Below are 18042 nucleotides of genomic sequence, written 5' to 3'. Positions count from 1 at the left end.
ATAAAAAACCGGAGTATGGAGATTCGGGTATCCAATGGAGTCCTTTCCAGCAGCTTGGTGAGGCTTGCGTCTATTCCAACTGGAGCTAATGACGCTCCAACGCATCAAATAAAGGGTGAAGAGGGCCTGGATTCCCCATCAGAAACGACATCACAGGCGTGAAAAAAACGAAGATTGGTATGGCTTGGTGGTACCAGAAATGAGGTACCGCAACTGCCAGGTTGGCTGAGAAGGATAGACTTTACTATATACATAATGGTGGAGTTCCAGGTAGAAATGGAGGAAGTTTGTAGGAGGGAAATGAGAAGTTTTTATATCTGAGTAAGAAGTATTTGTTACCTGTGAAAACAAAGAGTGGAACTCACTACGGGTTTATTTGCACCTATTATTAGACATGCGAGCCATACTGTATTCTTAGATTCCACTGGTTATTGTAAGGCGCCATGGATAGTTCTTGGCCACTTTTACGGAGCAAGCATTCCAAAACAAAGCCTGGCCCTGAAATCAATTGGTTTAACATGGCTTAATTGTGCATTTTTGTAAGGAAAGGAAAACCATTGGTTTCATTGAGCTGGCTAACTATGCGAGAGAGAGAGAGAGAGAGAGAGAGAGATCAAACACTAGGTAGGAAGTAAGGTCCGCTCCGATCACCTAGGCAGATTTCCTCTCTAGCTCCAAAAGAGAACGTGCAGCATCAACAACGGTATCCTCAAGCGCGTGGTACTGAATTCCCAGAATCTTCTGTGATTTCGAGTTGTCGATGGTGTACACTGTCTCAGGGACAGCTCCAGTGCCCGGATTTCCAACAGGCACGCGGTCACGAATTTCAGGGATCTTCTCACGCAAAGCGTCAACAAACTGTTGATAGGTAAAGTTGCCGGTGCAAAGGAAAAAGCGTTCGCCACCGGCCTCAGGAACCTCATAGGCACGAAGATGGGCCTTTGAAACGTCACGGACATCCACAAATGACCAGAACATGTTTTGAGGGACCTCATCGGAGGATTTGGTTCGAGGTGAAATCAGACGGTAGATATCAGAAGAAGAGGTATTCAGCTTGGCTAGGCTGGCAGTGGCATTGATGTTAGGGCCGTACACCATGGGAGGCATGATTGTTGCGATATCGAAATTGGGCTTGTTGGTTTTGACAAAATCCCAGGCAGCACGTTCAGCCAATGCCTTGGCAGTAGAGTATGCCAGACCACCCGGAGCGCCCTTAGCAGCTGCGACTTCGTATGGTGTCATATTCCAGTCGGCTTCGGAGTAAACGTGACCTGGCCATGAGCCCTTACTGTAGTCTGCCATGGCGGCGAAAGAAGAAGTGATAACAACGCGCTTGACTTCAGGGGCGTGGTTGAGCACGGAGTTGAGGATATTGGTGGTTCCGTCAATGGCTGGCCGGAGCAGATCGCGCTCATTGTCCTCGATATTGAAGATTTGGAATGGGGTTGCGGTGTGAATCACACCATGAACACCTTGAACCGCCTCATCAAATGCTCCAGGCTTGCCCATATCTTCCACGATCACGAGACTCAATTGAGATGTAAATTGAGAGAAGCTTTGGCGCACCAGCTCGGCCGTGGCGGATGAACGGACGGTTCCGCGAACATGATAGCCAGCACTAAGGAAATCCTTCACAATATGGGTGGCAATGAAGCCAGAGGCGCCAGTGATCAGGATAACTTGGTCTTGCTTTTGCGACATTTCGAGGGAGACTTGTATATGATGATAGCAAATTATGTGCCAATAAAAATATGAGCAGAATTCAGGTTAGTATTTAAGTAGGCAGGTCGTATCTATACGAGCAAGTGGGGGGTTTGCCACCCGGAGATTATATCTATGAACGCATGTAGTTTAAAGCCGATAGTCAGCCGTGTGAAGATTCTCTTTAACCCCGGAGTTTATCCCCGCGCACTCTTCACAACCTTCAACATCATGTAAATTTAGGATAATTTCAGCCATTCTAGTCAAAGTGGGTAAATCTTCTTCCTTCAATTAAGCTCAACTTAGCCGATCTTAACGCCGGGTGTCTGCTGTCAGCATTCTCTTGGCAAGGTTTTTCTTGGCCTGTGCGTACAGTTCATAACTTTCTCATTGTATATTACCTCACCACTTCATCGCTGGACGCATATACAAGGCAAGAATTGCGATCAGCTGTTTATACGGCCTTGTTGTATTCATTTTAAATGACTCTTAACCTATCTTTTTAAATGCTTTTTATATGTCTTTTTAGATATATACGACTACATTCTATATAAGAGACTTTCGTAGACTTTCGTAGACTTTTCTACATACAACCTTTGACTTTATAATTCAACTTTATAATAGCACGACCAAGCATTAGTCTTAAACCCCATAAAGATTAGATTATATGTATCTCTTCGTCTTTTTAATAGAGTCCAGTATCCTTTATCGGGGAAATTCATGCCAAAAGTTATACATCGGAGCAATCTTGGATTGAGTCAATTTCTCCGAAGAACACCGAAGTAATCGTATTAGCGGATTCCGGCCCCAGGGAGTGGTGGCCAAGTTTCCGTGTGTCGGACTTTTACTACCCTAGTAGGTATCCTATAATAGGAGGGTATCCCGCAAGCTCACCTAGGGCTATTTATACTGAGCACTTCTCGTCGCTCATCCATCTCTCACCCATCTCTCATCCATCTCTCACTTCATTACTCTTGGTTCTTCAGGCTTCATATTCATGGAATGATGGTGCACATCGGCACTATGCCCAGACAGGGAAACTTCAATAGAAAGAGGAAAGTGCCTGTCAACCCCATGAGGAAGGCGCGACTCTAATGGATAAATAGACAATTCTTTCCCGAAGAGTTCAACATACCCGTCAACATCGAGCTATTGGTAGCACGGAAACGTCATGGACGAGCTCCTAACATCACGCCCTATTTCCTGGGATACGAAATTGATGATATGTGCAACGCCATCCTTGCGTGTCTTCGAAATGGCAAGCGGGGTAACGCCTTCACTGAACAAGGTTAGTCTTGTGCAACGGCCATTGTCGCCGATTCTTGTTCTCGCATGCCTGGCTCTCTTCAGACTGTCTCTCATGAGAGCAACACCTGTTCTCGTTCGCTTGCTTCTCATGACGGAAACCCCACCTGCAGCTCTCGTTTAACTGCTATAGCCTTGCTTCCTTCTCTTCCTCTTCTCTCGCACAACCTACACCTTCTCTTCTGTTATTGGCTAGTCTAAGCCACAGCTTATCGCCATTGCTGCGGTTCTAGGGACATATACAAGGCATGGATCCCCAGTGGTGAAACCTTAGTTGAAGAGCCCATTACTTCCAATGAATGGCACATTAAAAAGCCACGACCACGGCACAAGCAGCGTCGGTCGCAGGCATTCCACTTTGCAAGGAAGTTGCGCCGTACAGGGTTGCCAGTCGTGAGTCCAACATACCTTACTTATATAGTCACATACTTTTTATTTTATACTAACATTTGAACCCTATAGCTTAATCTCCCAAGAAAGCGTGACCCCAACACTCACTTGAGGAGCCATTGCCGCGAATGAAGCGCCCACAAAAAAAGGCACGACCACGACGGAGACAGTGTCGGTCACAGGCCACAAATTTTGCGAGGAAGTTGCGTCATACGGACTTTCCAACTGTGAGTCCAATATGCCTCACTTCGCAGTCACACATCTTTTAGATTATACTAACATTGAAGTTTTACAGCCGGATCCCCCCAATAGGAGTGAGTGAGAAGAAGGGGCCAACACATAGCCTTCAGGCTAAGAGGGGTTACGACAAGCGCACGAGACGAATGTTCTTCTAGGAAAGCCAGAAAAAGGCCGATTGTGGCTAAAATGTTTAAGTACTGCCACCCCATCAATCCACAGCGCTCTCTACTCTCTTCTATCATCACCAACTTACCCACCATGGCATCAAACCAACCTGCCGAGGAGTCGATTGCTAAACGACGAAGTGGCACCCACCAAGGAGTGACCGACACGGCGCACGCAGCGTCGGTCGCAGGCCTCACACTTCGCACGGAAGTCGTGAGTCTAATATACCTTACTTCGGCAGTCACATATCTCTTAGATTATACTAACACTTGAGCCGTATAGCCCGAGCTTCCCAAAGGGGATGTGACAAAGGCCAAGAGGTGCCTCAAAAAGCACATGAGACGTATGTTTTGCCGGGAAAGTCAGAGAAGAACTGATCGTAGCTAACATATTCAGCTGCCGCTGCTGCCGCCACCACCCCTGCTGCCACCGCTTCCTCTTCCGGTATTGACAACTGCCCGACCAAAGGCCAATCCGAGACCAAGAATGATAGGGACCAGGCCCCTAGCTTCCAACAGCCTTCGCTATTCGTCTAAAGAATATCACCACCGCTGCTGAGTCTCCCTCTGAGACTCTCAATCTGACATTGAGGCTAAAGCACGACCGGGTTTAAGGGTAGTTTCTATTTCTTTTTTCTCGATTCAATAAGGGCGCCCCGAGTCGGTTTGAATAATATTAAGAATCTTTGCCTAGCTGGTTGGTTTATTGTAGGTTTCTCCTTATATTGTAAATGATAGCCTATCTTTGGCATCTCTTGGCAACAGAAGAGAAGAATAAACAGCCAGGAAACTTCCCAGTACATACTATAAGCCAATGAAGAGCCTTGCAAAGGGTTGAGTTGAGATGGTTGTATCTGCTATTTGGATATTAGTTCTAAATAATGTAGAGCAATGTAGTGCCGGAGAGTTGCCAGTTCCCTATGTAGATTTAGAATCCCCAGTTATGAGTGCCCCTCACCAAAATTTGTGGTTGTTGGGCATATGGATGCATGCATCGATGGATGTATATGAATCGTAGACCTGTACTACGAAGTGGGTCCGGATTTATGTTCACGTGATAGAGATTTATATAAAGTTAAGGTTATGCTTGGCAATAACCCGGGGTAGTGCAGTGGGTGGTTAAGAGCAATGAAAAACTTGCAAGGTTTGCATCTTAACGAGGCACAAGCCTAGGTTCGATCCCCCTTGGAACTATAGTTCGCGGTCTGATGGCCATCTTGGCGATGTACTGCTGGGGATCCCCCTCTTCTATTTTCTTTTTTCATTTTTTCATTTGTTTTCCTATCAGTCAGGCATGTTGAAAAGGACAAAATGTGGTTCGAATTTCATCATACCAACACACTGCATAGTTCAAAATTTTAGAATGGTGTTCATCTCCATGGAATAATATGTACAATATCAACACAGTTACTGGCAATAAAATGATTTATTGAATGCTTAATGCTCAGAAACAAAGATACCGGCCATACCCATGCCCTGTTGAAAGCAATTAGCAAATCTCAAATATTTGGTCATGATGGTCAGAGGTCACTTACAGTGCCCACACACATCGAGGTCACGGCGACCCGCTTATCCTGTCGACGCAACTCAGACAGAGCAGTGACGGCCTGGCGAGCGCCAGTGGCTCCGAGAGGGTGACCAAAAGCACTTTGAAACATCAGCATGGCATCAATCGAACTAGGTCCAAGAGCACTTACATAGCACCACCACGAGGGTTCACCTTAGATTCATCCAAGCCCAGCTTGTTGACGCAGTACACACCCTATAATGGCATATATTAGACTTGCACAGTAGATAATTGCATACTTGATAGACTTACCATTGAGGCAAAGGCCTCGTTAATCTCAAAAATATCAATATCATCCTTGCTCAAGTTGAACTTGTTCAAAATCTTGGGGATGGCAAGGGATGGGCCAATACCCATGATTCTGGGCTCCAGACCAGAAACGGTAGCACCACAGAACTTGGCAACAATGGGTTGACCGAGCTCCTGGGCCCGTGAGCGCTTCATGAGAACCAAAGCAGCAGCACCATCGGTAATCTGACTGGCGTTACCGCCGGTAGTAGCACTAGGGGCCCACTGGGGGAAGGCAGCGCGGACCTTGCCGAGCGACTCCGGGGTAGTACCGTAGCGGATTCCATCGTCACGGTCAACAACGATATCTTTCACCTCGCCGGTCTTGGGGTCCTTAATTTGAGTCTTGACGGGGACAATCTCGTCCTCGAGCCAGCCGGCCTTCTGGGCACGCTCAGCCTTCTGGAAACTGTTGGCAGCGAACCTGTCGTGCTGCTCGCGTGAGATGTTGAACTGGTTTGCTACATTCTCTGAGGTCTGTCCCATGGGCTGAGAGTTTTGGGATGCGATCGGGTGATTTTGGATGCGTTCGGACATTTCGGGGGCGCCGCCGTCGGCGTTCTTGCTCATGCTCTCGGCTCCGACAGCCACTCCGACATCGATGGATCCTGCGATGATTTGGTTGGCGATGTTTTGGATGGCCAGGAGACCGGATGAGCAGAATCGGTTGGCGATGGAGGCAGCTGCTGTTACTGGGAAGCCTGCTGCCAGCACAGCGGAACGGGCGACATATGCCGAACCGGGGCAGAGGACGTTACCAACGCAGACATCCTCCACAAGGTTGGGGTCCAGGTTGGACTTCTCGCGGACGGTCTGTTTGGGGAATTAATTACCGCGATTTTTTTCTCCATTAATCGTGGGGGAAAAAGTACCGTGAGCAGTGAGACGAGGAGGTCATCCACGGTGGTATCCTTCAACCCACCCTTGCGGGCCTTGGTGAGCGGTGTGCGGGCCAGGTAAGTGATAACCTGCCAATTGATTAATTATTGCCATGACGAAATTATAGCTATAAAATTAGCGACATACAACATCATCTGGGTTCTTGGCCAGAATCTTTTGGCGGGCCGAGCCAGGAGCTGCCAGCTGGTTGGCGACGGAGCTTAGACGTTGTTGTGGTGAAGACATTGTAGGGAGTCAGTAAGAATGATATAAATGAGCTAAAAACAAAGAAGGAGGATGGTTTTAATATTTGAATCTCTTTCAGATGTGCTAAAAAAGAACCGCGGCTTCTCCAAACTTCTCCACACCGAGGACCATCTCCCCTGGGGAGACGACAATTTGAGCCGACTGGAAGTGCCGGGACTTCGGTGGTCACACGGTGTATGATACCGTTTTTTTCACTTCCCTCGGCTTGTGTTAGATGGCTGTGATTGGTGAATTGGTGGTATCGAAGATGTTTCATGGCCCCACATGGATATTGGCACGCTTGATCATGGAAGGACATCTGGAGGATATTGAGGAAAGGCGTAGAGAAGTCGAGAACTCGCATGTCTGTCTGACTGTCAGGTAACATAATCTCTCATCTCTCCAGAAGCTCTGAAACCCTAGAATAGCCATTGACACCCAAAACCGGGGAAAGCTCAGCTAAGCCTCCCCGGGGAGAGGAATATGGGGGATTTCCCGTAGACCCCACTCCGAATTACGGCCAATGTAAAGGGCCGGGATAATGGTCCTGTTATGAACGGCAGATCGAGTCTGGCTGGCTTCCGTCATCAGAGGCCCCGAGGCCTGGGGATCTTTATATCCGTCGTCATGCCGGTTTCTGAAAGCTTCGGAATTTCCACGGGACTCTTGTCGTTGCAGAAGAATCACTCATCTTGTCAACACGTTGAATTATTGTGGTTGGGTTGACAAGAAGCACTTGACTGGAAAGACCTTAACCTTCTCGGTCGCAATGGAAATTTTCTCTAACGTCAGTGCGCCTGCTGTGGCCATGGCATCTGCCTTGTCGGTTGCGGCTGGTGCTTATCTGAATGCGAAGCTTGCTATTTCCACTGATTTGCAATCAATACACAGCGATAAGGCTGCGAAAAAGCGGTTAAACGAGCGCATCGCCGAGCTCGATGGCTCAACAACAATCTACAAGATACTCGAGCGGGCGGTGGAGGTTGAAGGACGAGGTGCTACCGATGCGCTCTGGTTTGAGCAGAAGGCCTGGTCATACAGCCAGTTAAAGGAATGTAAGTGTTGCCACTCGGTTGGGAGAAATTTTCGTATTTGGTTGCTGATGCACCTGTTTGCAGTGGCCGACAGAATGGCTGCTCTTTTGAAGAGCCGTGATATCAACCCCGGTGATACAGTGGGTGTTTTCACCACCAACTCTCCCGAGATGGTCGTGACTGTGTATGCGCTGTCAAAATTGGGCGCTGTTGGAGCGATGATCAACACCAACCTACGAGGTTTGTGAACCATTCAATTCCAGTCCACGAGAATAGACCGCTGACGCTCGCGACAGACGATACTTTCATTCATTGCCTCAACGTTTCCAGCTCCAAATTAATCATCTCAACCGCAGATCTGGCTCAGCATGTCTGCACCGACCTACCGCACTTCACATTGAACATGGAGTCATTCCAAAGTACCGAAACAGGCACAATCGAGCTCATCACCTCGGAAACCCTGCAGCAGTTCTCCCCATCAGGTCTTGCTGCAGCTAAGCGCAACCCGAAAGACCTCTGCGTTTTAATCTACACATCAGGAACAACAGGAAGGCCCAAAGCATGCGCAATCCGCAATATGCTCACCTTGATCACATCCACTCCACTCTCAGCAGACCTCAACAATCCCTCAAAGTACCACCCATTCCGCGTATACTCCCCCTCCCCCTCTTCCACGGCACAGCCTTCTTCGTCGGCCTATGCGGCGCCGTCGGCAACGGAGGCACACTATGCCTAGGACGAAAATTCTCCGCCTCAAAGTTTTGGAAAGAGGTGCACGACTCAGGCGCAACCCGCATCCTGTACATCGGCGAGTTATGTCGGTACCTGCTCGCGACCCCAGCATCCCCCTACGACCAAGACCACAAGTGCATCGTGGCAAGCGGGAACGGGCTGCGCGGGGAAATCTGGGAGAAGTTCCGCAAGAGATTCAACGTTCCTGAGATCCGCGAGTTCTACCGCTCAACCGAGGGAGTCGCCAAATTCGATAACCACGGTGTTGGAGCCTGGGGTGTTGGTAAGGTCGGATTTTCTGGACCTATACGCCGGTTCTTGGAAGACGAAACTTTCATCGTTAGGTATGATACTGATGCCGAGATGCCGTATCGGGATCCTGTCACTGGGTTCTGTGTAAGAGCTGCACTTGGACAGGAGGGTGAGGCAATTGGTCGTGTCCGGGACCGTGGTACGCTGATTGAGTATCTGGGTAATGAGGGTGCGACGGAAGAGAAGCTTCTGCGTGATGTATTTCAGAAGGGAGATTTGTTCCAGCGGACTGGCGATCTGGTTGTTCAAGATGAATCTGGATGGGTGAGATTCCAAGATCGGGTTGGTGACACTTTCCGCTGGAAGGGTGAGAACGTTAGCGCAGGAGAGATTCGGGACCATATTTGCCGGATTGAGGGTGTACATGACGCTGTGGTATATGGTGTGAAGCTGGGCGGGTATGTATTGTGGCTGTCTTAATATTTTCATTCGGTGAGACCGCATTGCTGATGATCTTTACTAGGTACGATGGCCAAGCTGGAGCCGCTGGTATCACGCTAGAATCACCAGCAACTGAGACGGAATTGATGTCGACCTTGTACAAGAAGCTCAGGAAGAAGGGTGTTCCATCATACGCTCTGCCTCGATTGGTCAGACTCACTGAGAAGTAAGCGTTCTGTTTATTGGATAATTTGACCATGCCGCTAATGAAATTGTGATCCACAGAGTTGCCACGGGTGTCACTTTTAAGCAAGCTAAAGGTGACCTAGCCAAGAAAGGCTGGAACCCTCGCAAAGACTGTGGCGGTGACATTCTGTATTGGTTGGACGGCACAAAGTATCAGAAGTTGGAAGAACAAAGTTGGGCGGAGATTGAGAGTGGTAAAGCCAAAATCTGAGTATTTACTCGTCATAGTGCGTCCGATACTTGCGCGTCATGCTGTAGCTAGTATAGAAACATTCAGAGTGTCGGAATAATCAGAACCCACATCTTGGAAGCCTAAGAGGGGAGACAATAAACGCCCACTGTCAATGTAAACAACCTTCCAAGGTGTGAAGTTGCACCGATAAGGTTGTAGTAGGTGGGTCCAATAGGTGGGTCCAGACCATTCATGAATCTATGGTAGAAATAGTGGGCCAGGGGATATATAAAGTTAAAGTTACTAGAGGCAATAACCCAGGTAGTGCAGTAGTCAAGAGCAATGTCAAACTTGCAAGGTTGCTCTCAACGAAACACAGGCCTGGGTTCGATCCCCTTGGAACCAAAGTTCGCGGTCTGATGGCCATCTTGGCGATGTACTGCTGGGAATCCCACTTGTTTCTTTTTTTCTTTTTCTCCTCAACTACACATGGTCAAAAAGAGAGAAGATAGACAACATATATAGATTTCCGAACATTCACTTAGGATGCATTTCGGTCTCGTTTGGTAGCGCATAACATGTAAGAGGGGTCAGGCTTCTATAGCACTGGAGTGATCGTAGATCGCCTTCACATACCAAATCGTTTATAAAAAAGTAATGCCCTCTTATTTCTACAACGGCTTCCCAACTGCATAATAGAGATATTCAAATCAGGAAAGGCACTTTTTCAATACAAGTCTACGTGGAGGATGTCGAGATGCATGGTGAATGTCAAAATCAAATTGAAGAGTTGAAGAAGCTAAGTTATAAGACTAAAAGGTGACAACCCCCACAAAAATACAATCACAGCGCCGAGCCCCTGACAAATGGTTAGACCCGTGTTAAACCTGAATGGCGAGAGCCTTGTTCTAATGTATCATAGGGTGGCTGGTTATGGTATTGGCTGTAGTAAGAATGATGGTGGTGGCCGGAGCTGAGACTGTAGTGTCGATAACTAGGTTGTTAACCGTGTTATCTGATGTATCGTTGTCGGGAGCATTTCTGGGGGTAAAGGTTAAAATAACGTCGTAAAAGACGTTGTGAGAAGTGTAGTTCAGGTGAGGTTGACCACGACACGAAGTTGGATTCATCAGTAAGAATTGGGACGAGCTCTAAGAGCTTGGGTTCTGCCAAACTGGACATCTCGTTGAAAGACACTTTGCCGCGTACGAAGCATATAAAGGTGTAGTGTGTCGAATGGGGAGGTACTAATCGCATCAAAAAGCTGATTGTGGGATGATAGCCCGTGACGAGTGTGAAAACTGCGCGCTTCGATGTGGCCGTTGAGTGGTGGAGGGAGGGAAGTGTATGTTTGTCGATAAACCGTTTGCGAGTGTGAGAACTAAGCAGGTGATAGGTCGTAGGTGAGTGGCCTAGTCAGTTAGCGGGTCCTATAGGGAGTCGCCAGTGAGGATGATAACGATACCGAGGATGGCAATGCTGAGGTAGTGGGAGGATAAACATGGCGTCGATGGAAAGCACTGTGGAGTGTAAAGAGGAACGTTGAATAGACATTCCGGGAGCGCATAACTTGTCCTGTCAAGAGGACCTACGTTGTAGACATCGCGTTACGTGGTGAATGTGAGATCGGATTGAGGAGATGAAGAATCTAACTTACGAGACGAAGAAACTGACGCACCTTTTAACTGTTCTAAAGCCGTGGAATATATGCAGTATACAGCCTAGCAGTATCGTTCACGGGCAGAAACATATATATGGGATATCAACGAAGTAAAATCTTGTGAAATTACTAGCCTAGAACATGATCAATGCAACAACTCTTAATGGTTGATAGAGTATAACGAGGATAAAACAAAAATACATGAAATAAAAAAGGAAGCGGTGATTCCCAGCAGTACATCGCCAAGATGGCCATCAGACCGCGAACTATAGTTCCAAGGGGGATCGAACCTAGGCTTGTACCTCGTTAAGATGCAAACCTTGCAAGTTTTTCGTTGCTCTTAGCTAATGCACTACTTGGGTTATTGCCTGGCAGAACCTCAACTTCATAGAAATCCTCACAATGGGATAATGAAACTAGCCTTAGTTATCTAAGATTTTCTTTTGCATATCTAGGTAGATATCAAGAGGTTTAATCTCATATTTATTTCTTTTGTTCTCGTGATATCTGCGAAAGCCCATTTCCCAAGTTCCATAGGCAACCCCGAGGCAAAGCCACCTCGGGCTCCCAAACAATACTAATGGTTCATTATGCCAGAACCGTGTTCTAAAACCGCGTACTCTTCAATATATAGATGGCCTGAACGGGAGTCATCCTACGCTTTGTGGGTGATATGATAACCTGGCTTGGTAATTGGTGAATATGGCTCATGGTCACTGTTCTCTTATTTGTCAAATACCATCGTTGAATACATGGTAGAAATTTACTCGGAAAATCAGAACCCACATATCTGAAAGCCATGATTCACCGGACGGCCGAATGACAAGGGTGATAATTGTAATTATGGCGTGGGAAACCATATACAGTAAAACCCTTTCATAACGAATGTGGATATGGCACCCAGCCGAGCTTGGGTACCCGTGATCACCGTCAGGTCATGATGATAGATATAACATTATTATTTTATCTACGTCTTTATTACCATCTACATAAATATTGGGACTCCAGTGTCCCGTTTCTCCTACTCTCCCCTCAATACATCTGGAATCAAATATTTCACCCTCGATCCCCGATATGAGTGACTTTGTGGATTTTGTTTCTCCAAACGCCCCAGACCTGCCTAGTAAAGAGCATGTTAAAATGCTTTGCACTAAACATGGTCGGAGGGACAATCATCTTATCCACACCTATAACGGCGAAAAGCTTTTCATCAAATATGAGGTCCCTCGTTGTAGAATGGAAAAATCAACAATTCTTATTGGATCGGGTTGGGCCAAGGGCCGCTATTCGTATTCCTAAAATTTATGCCGTGTTCGGTGAACCACATAGCTTATATCTGATTATGGAATTTATTCAAACCGACCATATTGCATCCGATATACAGAGAGCAAGAGCTATTTCTGATATTGTTTCTATTGAGCTTCCCCTTGGTATAGGACCGGGTCCTATCGACGGGGGACGTATCCATATGAGAATATTTTGGGATGATCGGATATCGGACGTTGACTACCCTTCTTTACAGGATCTAGAGGGTCATCTTAATCGTGTTTGTACCCCTGGACCTTAAGAAATAGTTTTAGTACTAATATGTCCTAGGTTTTAGAGGTCTTTGAAATGCGTATCAAAGAGCTGGACTATATTGATTTCAGGCATGAGAGAATGGTATGCTGTTATACAGATCTTAAAAAAGCACATTTTCTCCTTGATATCGATGGCCAGCTCTGGGTTTCGGCGTTTTGTCAAGTCAATTTTCTTCCTGAGACTTTTATGTACTTTGCTCTAGGCCACCAATTGGGGGAAGATCGACTTCCCCCTAGGTACTATAGTATGATTCCAGTCAAAAGTACTCGAAACTTCGGAGCACTTTTCGCAGCACGGCGATGGTTTTTACACGGTAGTAGTCGTTATTGTGAGTAGAATCACCCCCCACCCCACGCTTCCTTTTCTTAGAGGACTCTTTTACTAATAGGTTTTACCTAATAGATATCAGATATTTGGTTACTTAAATAGTTAGATAGCCAGACTTGTGGGAAATGGGCATATGTTATACACCAGATGATCTAAGGCAACAGGCCTTCTCTTCCTGTTTTTCTCCCTTCTCTCATCTTTCCCCAGGTTTCGCCAGCCCAACGCCAGATTGTATTGCTTCTTCCTCCTGGTTCTCTCTTATTCCTCCAATCAAAACAACCGAACAACACATCAGGAAAAAAAAAAAATCTCTGGCATGCCCAGGTGCGAGGTCGGATGTCGATCATTGATAAGGAACTGGAGTATAGTGGGTCAGATCAACTCCCCACCTATGTTGTAGCATGAGATGGATTTTCTTAATAGAACAACATGAAGCTACAACCCTGAATATAAAAGCTATCTCTGATGATATTAGGGATTTTCTATCTCCCAGCCACACCCTGCAGGTACATGAGGCGTTGAACCATGGGAGCGACAGAAACGGTATAGATCTGCCCCTGGGATCACGTGTGGAGGCGTCATCAAGTGACATCGCTTTCTCCTCACCCCAACTTCTATCTCCGACTCTTAATCCCAACTCCATATGTTGTTTGAGCTAAAGCTCCTCTTTTCGTGATTTTTCTCTGCTCGTACTCGAGAAATCTACTTTCTGCGCCCATTTCCCCGACTGAACTACAACCGTCACAGCCATGAAGTTCTTATCAGCCGCCAGCCTCTTGGTTCTTACCGCTCCTCTTGCAAACGCAGCCGCATTCTCGGTCTTCGATCCCACGCAGGCCTCACTGAAAGTGAACGATAATGAGAAGTACCCAGTCAATGGTGACAATCCTTTGCAGTACTGCGCCAAACCAGACAATTACAAGCTCGAGATCGAGTCGGTGGATCTGGCACCTAACCCCCCTCTACCGTATGTCATCTACGAAGGGTGTTTTATAAACGTAGTAGATTTCACTAGCTAACATATTGATGATAACAGAGGACAGAAGTTGACAATCTCCGCCAAAGGTACCCTGCTCGAGAGAATCGAGAAGGGCGCTACCGTGAACCTGGAAGTGAAGTGGGGTCTTATCACTTTGATTAAACAGACCGTCGACCTATGCGATGAGCTTAAGAATGTGGATCTGGAGTGCCCCCTAGAGAAGGGCGAGATGATCTTGAAGAAGGAGGTGGAATTGCCCAAGCAGATTCCCCCGGTACGTCGTCTTTACAACTATTTAGAGCCAGGGAAGTAGCTAATTTCTTTTCTCCAGGGCAAATACGCTGTTCTCGCCGATGTTTACAACAAGGAGCAGAAACAGGTCACCTGCCTCAAGGCGGATGACATTGTGTTCCACTTCTAATTCTGTCTATCTTAGACATTGCTATGCATCCACTCACCAGGTGGCATCTCTCGTTTTGCTGAACTGTCAACACCATTGGCTTATGTGCTTGACTCGGTGATCAAGCATCCGCAATGCTCTTTTCCATGCCCTTCTCACGACTACTTCAATATTCGCATCCGTTGTTTCAAGTTTTGTAACGCTTTGCAGTACATTCGGATATCATTTGGACTTTCTCATGTTACGCTCGTTGCATCTGCTAGCTTTGTTTTACAACCATCTATGTAAACCACCACAAGTATGACTGTAAACCTGGCAGCTACACCTGTCTGTGATTGTAATATATAACTATATCATCTCCGCCGACCACGTAACGTATGTCAAATAAATGCCGTATAGCCGCGAAGAGAGTATATGTGAAGGGTAGGGTGTATGAACTCGTTCTAGTTGCGTTGGGTATCTTCCCTATCTGATATTTCCATGTTTTCTTCCAATTATACTCAAGCACCGAGATCATCAACGACGGGACTGAAGGTGTTGTGTAGACCCTCGAAGCGGAACGGCGAAACCAATTCACCATTTCCCGGCTAAATGACAGAGACAAAAATAAATGTAGACCAAGCCTACTCTCCAAACAGACGGCGGACACGCTTGAGGACACTATCCTTCTCCGGGTCGTAGGGGTGGTCTTTGCTAGGGATTTCGAGGACAGCTGGAAAGGGGTCGGCGAATGCGTCGACGCTATGGCGGATGCGCTCTGCGATCTTAGGTTTGAGACAGCCGTCAGCGAATATGTAGATGATAAGATGCGAGCGCTGTAACTCTTTAGCGTAGGATATAGAGGAGCAACTCACATGCTGGTTAATCAAGAGCACAGCAATGTCTTTTCTCTCCTGGGTGAAGTTCTGGAAGGCCCGTTCAATCTCCGAGGTCTCGGTCTTGGAATCAACGACGAGGAAGTTTCTCTGAGAGTCTGGTGGTTGGGTGACATGCTTTAAAAAGAGACAGCATGTTAGAATTGGGTTCCATATAGATGTCACAGAGACGTGACGTAGATGGGGTAGTGAACAATATCATACCCCGATGCCTGCGAGCAAAAGACCAGTGACAGAGCTGCATAATAGTTTGAGCTAGGTTAGCTGGGCCCGATCTTTTGGGGATAAGCAACTTGGAAGACGGGTCTTTACTCTTCATCACCAATGACAGCAAGGAATTGCCGCTCCTGGGGGCACTGAGTTAGCGATCGGAGGGGTTATTCCATTGACTCGATGTCAAGTACCTTGTACGTTGCGGCCGATGCCGCCATGATGAGGGAAAAGAAAAGATCGACCTGAGATTTCCGAGATACACAATCTTCGAACTGGCAGCTCGAGATGGATCAAGTAAATGACAGATCTGGTCCAGCTGTCCGTTGATCACCTTGGTTATCGCCGGGAGCTGCAGATTACATAAGCTGATGCAATTTCTCAGATTTGTTTACTCCAAGGCTCCATCGTCCGCAAAACAATCTTGTAATGGTCTTTCACTGAACTGCCCCTCACCTTTGATGCCATTGTATTATCATCTTGATTAGGACGAAGCTGCTGAGGAACAGCTTCCGTCTACTACGACACTCCCGTCCTCTGACATCATGCCTCGACTGGTACGCCGCCGCCCGCTCTCCGAGCGTATACTCTCACACCTGAATCCGTATGACTTTCTGCTTTGGATTTCTGAGGAATTTGAAGCCGGTGACTGGGATCAGCTGGAGAAAAACTGGGCTTTGCCTATCGGTATTGCGCTCAACGTGATATTCCTTATTGCGCGAGCAAATAGTCGATCCGGTGGTAGCAAGGCTTTTGACGATGTTTTTGGCGACGGGGATGGCACATCCCTGCGTGGGTGGCTTGTACGTTACTCTTCTCCTGGTTTTATACCGCTCATGTTTCCTACCTGTTCCCGATATTAATGGATAGAAAGCTAATGTGCCATGACGTTCTATTTAGGCATCATTCATCGTCCATTTAATGGCCGTCGCCTCTACGGCCAATGCTCTCTACACTTTCCAGAAAAAGAGACACTACCGACTGTTCGAAAACTCTATTGATAACAACCCGGCGACACCGTCAGCACATCGTGTACGCGTTGATTCAAGCCCCATGATGCCGTCTCCCCTGCGATACATTGCCAAAGCGCTTTCAACAGAATCGGCACACTCGAGAGCACATCCCGATGCTCAACGCGATGTCTGGGAGCTTGCGATTTGGGATCCTTCGCCACTTTGCCTCCGGCTCTTTTGCTTGTTCAGCCCAGGGCACGTCTTGGTGTACTGGCTGTTCCTCCCGACCCAGCTTTCCGATCCACGCCCCAGTGTGACGATTGTTACAACGATAGTTTTGACGGCTCTCCTGTCTGTGCAGATGTCCTTCATCTCTTCTTCTTACACACAGCAAGCCAAGGACCAAAAGGTTATACACAAAGAGGTTTTCAAAGAATATGACACTAAATATGTCCAACCCCGAACACATCCCTTGATGAGAGATGTTGGCACACAATTCTCGGACCCGTATGGTGGACCACCAAAAACCGAGGACGAATGCAACAGGGTTGAGACTTACAGCCCGGCCCACATCATCAACCGTGGTTTCAAGACCAGTCCCAACCCCAACTACCTGAAGCACGTCGACCCAGAAGGTTTCACCCCGGTTCGCCAGTCGACTGCATCTACTCCGATCTCTTCTATATTCCAAGGCCCGCCAACCAACACCCCAAGCATGTCCCGAGATGGCTCGCCGATGGCTCGAGGTACCAGCCGCACAACAATGCGACAACCACAGTTCCGGTCTACTGCAACAACAGGAGGCGATGGCGGAAGCCTCGGTGTTTACAGCCACGCAAACTCTCCACTAAGGAAATCTGCGACAACATCATTTGACCGCCGCTTACAAAACAACGGAGACTTTGTTTACAAGGAGCGTGGTACAACTCCCTTGATGCGGAGCTCCAGTCCTCTGAAAAGAAGCAGTGTTCCGGGAGGAATGAACCCAGGTGGCCCAGCCACCGTCAATAGATCAGATAACATCAACACTCGCCGAGAAAAAGGGCGGTTCTAAGACGAATGAATGATCAAATTCCATTTCCACAAGCATGCAATGTTGCTGGCCCAAATGGCGTCCGATGTGCTCCAAGACATGCGCCGTAATGACGCGATAGCAACACCCTTCGTACATACATCCATCCCATCCTTAATTGAAGCTATGCCCAGTATAGCTATACATTTGACGTTTGTCTCATGGCACTCATGCATGTTCGCCACGCTCAGGAATGCAAGCTGCTCATCTAGGGCAGCCCAACGAAATTAGGACCCATGGCAATTCTTTTGCTTCCGACTGCTCGGCCCTGGTCTTTGATCTGATTCACTTGGTCATTGTATTCAATCCAATTGGCGGTCAGCTGGGC

General features: G+C 47.4%; 7 protein-coding genes across 7 annotated transcripts; 4 read left to right on the top strand and 3 right to left on the bottom strand.

Annotated features, from left to right (window-relative positions):
- Nucleotides 1–651: 651 nt before the first annotated feature.
- Nucleotides 652–1701, bottom strand: N7487_010478 (SDR family oxidoreductase; the record flags this gene model as incomplete). Its single annotated transcript, XM_056878208.1, has 1 exon — nt 652–1701. The coding sequence occupies one exon, from the start codon at nt 1699–1701 to the stop codon at nt 652–654; it is 1050 nt and encodes a 349-aa protein (XP_056726788.1).
- A 2193-nt stretch (nt 1702–3894) lies between these two features.
- On the top strand, nt 3895–4337 carry N7487_010477 (uncharacterized protein; the record flags this gene model as incomplete). The annotated part of the gene is made up of 3 exons (XM_056878207.1): nt 3895–4014; nt 4084–4144; nt 4198–4337. The coding sequence occupies 3 exons, from the start codon at nt 3895–3897 to the stop codon at nt 4335–4337; spliced, it is 321 nt and encodes a 106-aa protein (XP_056726787.1).
- A 900-nt stretch (nt 4338–5237) lies between these two features.
- Nucleotides 5238–6780, bottom strand: N7487_010476 (putative peroxisomal 3-ketoacyl-coA thiolase (Kat1); the record flags this gene model as incomplete). Its single annotated transcript, XM_056878206.1, has 6 exons — nt 5238–5276; nt 5336–5447; nt 5498–5562; nt 5620–6468; nt 6528–6623; nt 6682–6780. 6 exons carry the CDS (start codon nt 6778–6780, stop codon nt 5238–5240), a joined length of 1260 nt encoding a protein of 419 aa, XP_056726786.1.
- A 769-nt stretch (nt 6781–7549) lies between these two features.
- N7487_010475 (putative bifunctional fatty acid transporter/acyl-CoA synthetase (FAT1)) lies at nt 7550–9696 on the top strand (the record flags this gene model as incomplete). The annotated part of the gene is made up of 6 exons (XM_056878205.1): nt 7550–7835; nt 7899–8054; nt 8111–8463; nt 8574–9256; nt 9322–9465; nt 9525–9696. The coding sequence occupies 6 exons, from the start codon at nt 7550–7552 to the stop codon at nt 9694–9696; spliced, it is 1794 nt and encodes a 597-aa protein (XP_056726785.1).
- Nucleotides 9697–13974: 4278 nt separating this feature from the next.
- On the top strand, nt 13975–14625 carry N7487_010474 (ML domain-containing protein; the record flags this gene model as incomplete). The annotated part of the gene is made up of 3 exons (XM_056878204.1): nt 13975–14192; nt 14262–14478; nt 14536–14625. 3 exons carry the CDS (start codon nt 13975–13977, stop codon nt 14623–14625), a joined length of 525 nt encoding a protein of 174 aa, XP_056726784.1.
- Nucleotides 14626–15227: 602 nt separating this feature from the next.
- N7487_010473 (H(+)-transporting V1 sector ATPase subunit F) lies at nt 15228–15910 on the bottom strand (the record flags this gene model as incomplete). The annotated part of the gene is made up of 5 exons (XM_056878203.1): nt 15228–15368; nt 15459–15596; nt 15684–15717; nt 15792–15826; nt 15884–15910. 5 exons carry the CDS (start codon nt 15908–15910, stop codon nt 15228–15230), a joined length of 375 nt encoding a protein of 124 aa, XP_056726783.1.
- Nucleotides 15911–16219: 309 nt separating this feature from the next.
- N7487_010472 (Nur1/Mug154 family protein) lies at nt 16220–17696 on the top strand (the record flags this gene model as incomplete). The annotated part of the gene is made up of 2 exons (XM_056878202.1): nt 16220–16492; nt 16590–17696. Exons 1-2 carry the CDS (start codon nt 16235–16237, stop codon nt 17694–17696), a joined length of 1365 nt encoding a protein of 454 aa, XP_056726782.1. The 5' UTR covers nt 16220–16234.
- Nucleotides 17697–18042: the final 346 nt, after the last annotated feature.

This window comes from Penicillium crustosum, assembly GCF_028827405.1.
Source record: "Penicillium crustosum strain IBT 35664 chromosome Unknown utg000004l_segment0_segment0, whole genome shotgun sequence".
Lineage (NCBI taxonomy): Eukaryota > Fungi > Ascomycota > Eurotiomycetes > Eurotiales > Aspergillaceae > Penicillium > Penicillium crustosum.
The sequence above is the reverse complement of the archived record's forward strand: the minus strand, read 5'-3'. Positions and strand labels throughout refer to the sequence as shown.